Here is a 7,734-nt window from a genome sequence, read left to right on the forward strand (position 1 = left end):
ACTGCTGGGGATCCCTTGGCAGACACGTCTGGCTTAAAAAGGAAATACACTGTTTCATGACTTAACTCTTTTTATTTTTAGACCCAGTGATTCATCTCCACCACAGGGGCTCCGCAGGCTGCTCTCGGGGGAGTGGGTTGAGGCCAAGTGGGTGCTCTCAAGACCAGGCCAGGCCGGGTAGGGGGCCAGGGGCTGGGCTGCTCTGCCCGCACCCGGGGGCCGATGCCTGGCTGGGTGGTGAGTTGGTCACTCCCACCCACCTGCTCCCCCAGAATAGAGCGTCTCAGGAAGCCCGGGATGCACCTGCAAAAGAGGCAGCTGGGCAGAGGGTGGCACCTGTCATGTCCCACCTGGGGAGCATGAGGCGGGGATGAAGGAGTTGCTTCTTGGTCTCAGCACCCTGTCCTGTTCCCCCTCACACACAGACTGGCTGCAGGGGACTGCCCTGCTGCTGCACCAGCCTAGCTGTGTCCTCCTCGCTAACCCACCTCCTCCGGGGGAAGAACCTGGTGTCCACTCCCCCCTGTCTCCTCCATCTCTGGGGTCAGAAGAGATACCTGCTCCCCGGCTGCGCAGCCTTTTGGTAGGGAGGTAGGGAGGGCAGTTCTAGTGATGCCGTTGGTGCACAGACGGAGGGACCACACCCCCTTTGCCCTGCTTCCCCCCCTCCAGGTGCCCCTTCCCTACTCACCCCACTCTAAACACACAAGGCAACATCTGCTCCCTAAACGCCCCCCAGACCCTCATCCCTTGGCGCCCCCCTTGCTTCACTTTTCCAAGATGTGTAACCCACCCATTTCTTCATTTGTTTCTTAACAAATACATGGTCGTTAGAGAAAAAAATAGAAAATTCACAAAAACTGACGCAGGACAATAGGAAGAGTGTGAGGAACGTGTTGCCAGTTGTGGCGAAAGTGGGGGTGACGGGCGGGAGAAGACATTTGTATTTGTTCACAAGCGCTCGGAATAGCTCCAGACCAGACGCCAGAAACCCAGCCCAGTGGGTGCATTTCGGGAGGGGGTCAGATAGCTGCGGGGAGAGGTGAGAGGCAGACTCGCTTTTCACAGGATGCCCTTCTGCACTTTTCAAGGAGGAGGGAGGAGAAGGAAGATGCCAAACCCAGGATGAGTCCCCAAGACCACCCTCACTTCTGACCCCAATTGCAGGTTTGCGGGGTCCCCCGGTCCTCAGTTTCCATCATTTGTTAGAAAGATTCCAAACTCAAGGAAAGCTGTTATACTCATAGTTGTGGTTTATTACAGCAAAAGGGGACAGATTAAAATCAGTCTCGGGCAGAGATGCATGGAGCTCTGGTCATCCGTCCCCGTGGAGTTAAGGATGACGCCAGCTCTTCCCAGCAGCACACTCGGAGTATCGCCAACCAGGGAGCCCCCTGAGCCTTGGTCTGCAGAGTTGTCACTGGGCTCCATGCCCCAGACACACTGGACCCCTCATCAGTCCCCAGCCCTTCCGGAGAGCAGACACTGCATATGGCCCAGAGCCCCCATCCCAAGGCACATCCTTAGACTGTCTAACGTGGCCCCAGGTCCCAGGTAAACAAAGGCACTCTTACCAGGCAGAACATTCCAAGGACCCGGAAATCCCTTCCCAGAAGCTGAGGGCAAAGACCAGAACTTTCTCTGGGTAGGTTCATTCGTTACTACCCAGAAGGTCTTAGAAATAGGATGACCAGCCATCCCAGTTTGCCCAAGACCTCCTGGTTTTAGTACTGAAATCCCATGTGCCCTGGAGCCCCCAGATCCCTTAGTCCTAAAACAATTAGCTTCCCTGCATGTAAGCACCCCTCCACCCTCCCCACGAAAAGGTGGCGGCTGTGTTCTGTGCTGTCTTGGCTAAGCTGCAAGAGTGCACAGCCCAGGAGGCCACTCCAGGGGAACCATCAGATTTTGTGCCGTGAAGGTCCACGTGCAGCCCCAGGTGCCACAGTGGTCATGGCCTCTCTAAGCCCCAGGCCACAAGCGTGGGCAGCAACGTGGCAAAGGTGCCAGCTTCTCCTGAAGGTCACCGGGCATCCAGGTAGGAAGCGAGAGAGATGGGCGTGGTGGGATTTCTCCTGGAGGGTCAGGTCTGAGCTTCCTCGGCCCAGGCCTCTTCCTTCCTGATGGCCAGCCTCGGGCCTCATGTCCACAATAAATCTCACCTAGGGCACCTAAGGAAATAACAGAAACAGAAAAAAGGAAATAACTTGACCACCTACCGTGGCTAACATGTGGTCGTGAAGTTTGCTCCTGGATATTTTGTTCTTTACGTTGCTGCTATAAATGGGATTTTTCATGCCACCACGTCTCCTGATAAATTGCTGTGTGTGTGGTTTCGGAATATTGATTCGGACCCACCCACTTTACTGAACTCTGTTATCAATTGTTTTCATTGATTTTCCTTCGTTTTTCCAAGAAAGTCAGCCATCTCACTATAAATAATGATGCATCCTCTCCTTTCCAGCGTTCATACCTCTAATTTCTTCCTCTTTCTAATTGTGCTGGCTGTGCTTCCAGAACAAATTCAGACAGTCGTGAGCATCTTCCTCCTGACTCCAGGCTTTGACAGAAAAGCTGCTGGTATTTCCCTGTTAATCATGCTGTTACTTTTCCTGTTAAGAGAGAACTATTTTTTCAGGTTAAAAACATGTCAGTATATTACCTATTTCTGTTTTATTCAGAGTTTGAGATTGGATGTGAATGTTATCCAGATACCTTTGGAAATATATCAAAGGAAGTTATCAAAAAATTTTTTCTCTTTGGGGCTATTAATATGGTAAATTACATTAACTGATTTTCTGATGTTCAACCATCCTTGCATTCCTGGAACACTCTCCACTTGGTCACCATGTTTTATCCCTTTAATATGATGCTTAATTCAGTGGTTTATATTTTTTCATCGATATTCTTAAGTGACACTGGTATGTGTTTTCTCTTTCTGTATTACATTTGGTGGATTTGGGCATCAATGAATGTTTACTACATTAAAAAGAAATGGGAACTGTCCTTCTTTTATGTGCTAGAGCAGTTTAAGTAGTGTTGTATCACCTGTTCTTTTTTGGCGTGATAAGGGGTCTTCCTCTGAGACATTCTGGACCTCTATGCTTTTTTTTTTTTTTTTTAAGGAGGGTAGACTTGGACAACTACTTGTTTCTCCAAGGGTAATCCATTTGTGTAGATATTACATCTCTTGTGGGGTCATTTTTAACAAATTGTGTTCCCTATGTTTTCAAATTCTCAAAACCCTTCAAATACACCAGAACCTGTTTCCTGGGAATTGAGTTTTCCATGTCTCTGTAGTTGTTTCCCCATAGGCTTTTTAATTTTGTGTGTGTTTTCTTCTCCTTTTTTCTTGATTGGGTTCGTTAATAATGTCTCTTTTATTGTTGGGTGTCTTCCCCTCAAAAACACCGCTTAAAAATGGCTAAGATGGGGGCTTCCCTGGTGGCGCAGTGGTTGAGAGTCCGCCTGCTGATGCAGGGGACGTGGGTTCGTGCCCCGGTCCGGGAGGATCCCACATGCTGCGGAGCGGCTGGGCCCGTGAGCCATGGCTGCTGAGCCTGCGCGTCCGGAGCCTGTGCTCTGCAACGGGAGAGGCCACAACAGTGAGAGGCCCGCGTACTGCAAAAAAAAAAAAAAAATGGCTAAGATGGTAAATTTTATGTCGTGTATTTTAACACAATGAGGAAGAAGAAGAAGAGAGGAGGAGGAGGAGAAGAAAAGGAAAAGGAATGCTGAAGAAATGTTTAAAAAAAAAAGAGAGAAAGAAATCCAGGATTTGGACACATTAGTTGATTCTATCCGTGTTGATACATTAATTTCCTCTCTTACCTTTATTTCTGCCTCTGTTTCTCTCAGCTTTGTGTCACTGTTCTTTTTTAAATTTATTGCGTCGTATGCTCCATCCATCAATTTTTATTCATGTTTATTAATAAAGGCGTTTAAGGCCATAACTTTTCCTCCAAGAATTGCTTTAGCTGCATCTCATAGGTTCTAGTATGCCGTAGTTACGTTATCACTTAAGACCCCTCCTCCAGGAAGCTCCCTTCTCTGTTCCTATAACACACAATCCACTCACACATCATAGCACTTTCACTACACTATAAAGGTCTGCTGCAGTGCTGTGCAATATAAAAGAAAAAAGAAATGTCAGCTACATATGTAATTTTAAATTTTCTAGTAGCCACACTAAAATGCATTAAGAGAAACAGGTGAGATTAATTGTCATATTTTATTTAACCCAAGGTGTCCAAGATATTATAATTTTAATGTATAATCAGTAGAAAACCATTATTAATTAGATTTTACCTTATTTTCTGTGCCAAGCCTTCAAAATCTGGCGTGTGCTTTACACTTATAGGACAACTTAATTTACACTGGTCACAGTCGTAGTGGTTAATAGCCTCGTGTGCCTTGTGCAGGTCTAATACTCTAGTCTAGCTGCCCATTTCTTGCCTCCCAGACTGCAAGCTACCTGAAGAGCAGGAACTTCACTTTCAACATTGTATCCATGATGCCTCCCACGTTGTGAGGCTGTGAGCACCCAGTGAGGCTTACTGAGTTAGTGACTCGCGCTACCCCTCCATTTATCCGTCTGCTACTCATCACTGTCATTCACTTAGCCATCAGCTATTCACAGTCTACCTTCCATGTGCTACAGTCTTTGTCTGTTGCTACCAGGTGTGAGTAAAGAAGCAGCTCCAGGTATCTCTAAGAAGGAATAAGTCTCTCTCATCCTTAGACTGTCTTACTGGAACAAATTCTTAGGAACCCCAAAGAACCATGAGAAGTTCCACCCTCTGACTCCAGGGTGGAGCTGCCAAGCACAGGTGAACACAGCTGATGTCTCTCAATGGCAGACAAAGCTGGCACATAAGGATGCTACTAAAGACACACAGATACCCAAGATGGTGTCCTGGATAAAGACTGCAATGACTGCAAAGAAAGGCCAAGGAACCACATCTCAGCATCTAGGGATGCCATGTGACATAATTCTAGTTTATGGCATGTAAATTTCAGGGTTTCTGGGAAGCTTTGCCTCCCTGATATAGATATCTGTCCCTCTCTATCACCCTTTTCTTTCTCTTCCTGCCTGGAATTCACTCAAGATGCCTGGAGTAGCTGCAGCCTTCTTGTAACCATAAAGACCAAACCTTCATGCTAAGGATGGCAGAGCAGAACTATGGAAGGATCTGGGTCCTTGATGATATGGAACTGCCATACCACAACCTGGGGATGTCAAATGCCAGACTTCTTGCTACATGTAAAAGAAAAATGCAAAAAAGAAAAAAAAAAAAAACTTCTCTTTTCTAAGTCACTGTTTGTCTACGTATCTGTTACTTGCAGCTGAATACAACCTCTGTCTATGTGGGACCGGGACACAGCCTTTCTTGACTCAGCCGCAGTGTTTCGAGTGGTCATGTGTCAGGAGGCTATAGACGGTTGATGTGTGGATGCAGAGGGCTTGTGCTCTGATGAGGAATTCTGACAAAATTTTGACTAGTAATCTCATCAGTTGCAAGTGACAGAAACCAATGTAAACTGGCTTAAGGAAAAGAAAAAAAAAATCTACCGGTCAATGTAACTGGGAAGGGGTTCAAATAATGTTGGCAGAATCCCATCTTCTCCCATGGTTCCAGGCTGGCCACTTCCATCCCCTCTGCTGGACAACCCCAACAGGAGAGTATGTCCCCTCCCCAGTTCCAGCAAGAGCCCCCAGATTCTAGCTCGTGGACCAAATGGTGAACCTCAAATCTACATGCCCATGTGGACACACAGGTCACACACACTCAGCCATGGGCCAGACTTGCGTGTGTCATGTGAACCTCTGACTTCTTCCTCCATCCAAGGGGCTGCTTTGCCCAGGACAGAGGGGTTTCTCAGGTCGTGGGACTTCTAGTTTTAAAACCTGGCAATACCAGGCAAACCTCCCTCCACTAGTACATGCTCATGACAGCGAACGTGATTCCTCTTCCTTAGAGAGATCAGCAAAATCATACGTGGTCATTTTAAAGAAAATCGGATGACATTTTCCCTAAAGAGAATGAGAACACCCCCTCCCCGAACCCGGCGATCAAGAGCCCTTAGGACCCCGTGGCCAGTTGTCCTTACACAGGGGGACACGAGTGCTGCTTGGCCACTGGCTGTCACAACTGCCCAGAGGACAGCCATGCACCAGGCCTCGACAAATCCCGCCTGTGGTCCCTTCTGCCAGGATGCTGCAAGGCGGACGGCTCCCGGCTAAGGGGGGCCCAAGTGTCCGCTCACTGACTCCAGCCCCCTAACGGCCACCTAAGACTCCAGGCTGACCCAAGTCCTTTTGGAATTCATGGCGTCTCCAGGCTCCGGCCTCCCAGGAACGTCTCAAGTCAGCTGATGCTTCTCGGCCCAGGGGACTTGGCCACTGGTGTTGCCGAAATCTCCCAGGTGATTCAGATCTGCTGCCAGGCCAGGAAGCACCGAGCCCCCACGCGCTGCCCCTTAAGTCAGGTGTGACCCGGCTGCTGTGACAGGAGGGGGCACCCGTCAAGTCTCCCTGCCGGTCCGTCTTCTCAGGGGTGTCTCGGCCACACACTTTCCCAAAGGAACAGTGGGCCCTGGGTCCTGTGACCTCTCCATTAAATTGTCCTCCACATGTCCTGTAGTTTGCATCTTGTGGGGGGGATGGCTCACCCCACCCCTTACCTGACCCTCCTGATAACCTTCAGTGGGGGCTGGGGGCAGGGACTATTGCGTCCATCTAAGAGATGGGGAAAGAGAGTTTGCCCACGGTCAGCCAGAGCTGGACTTGAACTCAGAGTCTCATGTCTGTCTTGAGACCCTCCGAGTGGTCTTCTCTGGGGAAACCAGGGCACTGTCTGCGCTTACTTATCCCTGCAGGAGACTGAGTCAGAGGGTGGCTTTTGGTGGCAGGGCTGGCTTTGATGTGGTCACATCTGTCCTTGCAACCCCTCCACCAGCCCCTCTGGCTCACACCCGCCTCTTCCTGCAAACACATTATAAAGCATTGGAAGCAGAGAAAGTATTAAAGCAAGACCCACTCCCAGGATCACTCACTTCAACACAGGACACCAGACCTGGTGGAGAGACGGGCAGGGGCCCCCCCCTCCATCCCCCAAACGGGGGGCGTGACCAGGACAGCCCTGGTCAGTCCAGGTGGGGCCGGTCCATCTCTGCCCCGTGGGCGGGATGCAGGGAGTGTTTCGCCTGCTCTGCTGCCCCTCCCTGTGCCCCCCCTCAGCCCCAGGACAGGCCGTCTCTGGGACAGCGCCCTCCTGGAGGGACGGCCCTTGGGCGCCGGGAGCTTGAGGCCCCTGGCCGGCAGAGGCCCTAGTCCTCCTTGGGTTTGCGGGGCTGCCGCCGGGCCAGCCTATAATCGATGTAGGTCCCAAGGCAGGCCCAGAGAATGAAACGCGCCAGCAGGATGATGGCCAACACGAACATGAGCGGGTCGGAGCCCGCGCTCCCCCCGGACCAGGAGGCCATGCCGAGGGCAGGCGCGCCCCAGAGCGCAGTCCCCCACTGCGTGGTCAGCGTGTGGACCGGCCGAGCACCGGCTTCCAGGTCCAGGTCTGCCAAGTACCAGCCGTGCGGCCAGGAGCCTGGGCCGCGAGCTCAGTCCAGCCGGGGGTCTCCCACTCTGACCGAGCCCGTTCGCTCTGAGCCCCAAGCCAGGGGCCTCCCTGGCGGGAGAGGACAGATCGGGGACGGCGAGAAGCCTCCTTGGAGAAGAGG

The 7,734-nt window shown here is 50.8% G+C and overlaps 1 protein-coding gene across 1 annotated transcript; it reads right to left on the reverse strand.

Annotated features, from left to right (window-relative positions):
- Window positions 1-7,329: 7,329 nt before the first annotated feature.
- SMIM38 (small integral membrane protein 38) lies at window positions 7,330-7,485 on the reverse strand. The gene has a single exon (XM_030834008.1). It carries the CDS (start codon window positions 7,483-7,485, stop codon window positions 7,330-7,332), a length of 156 nt encoding a protein of 51 aa, XP_030689868.1.
- Window positions 7,486-7,734: the final 249 nt, after the last annotated feature.

The sequence above is a fragment of the Globicephala melas genome, chromosome 8 (genome assembly GCF_963455315.2).
Source record: "Globicephala melas chromosome 8, mGloMel1.2, whole genome shotgun sequence".
Classification (NCBI taxonomy): Eukaryota; Metazoa; Chordata; class Mammalia; order Artiodactyla; family Delphinidae; genus Globicephala; species Globicephala melas.

Excerpts from the sequence above, each read along its gene's own strand:
- SMIM38 (XM_030834008.1), bottom strand. The coding sequence starts at position 7,485 with ATGGCCTCCTGGTCCGGGGGGAGCGCGGGCTCCGACCCGCTCATGTTC.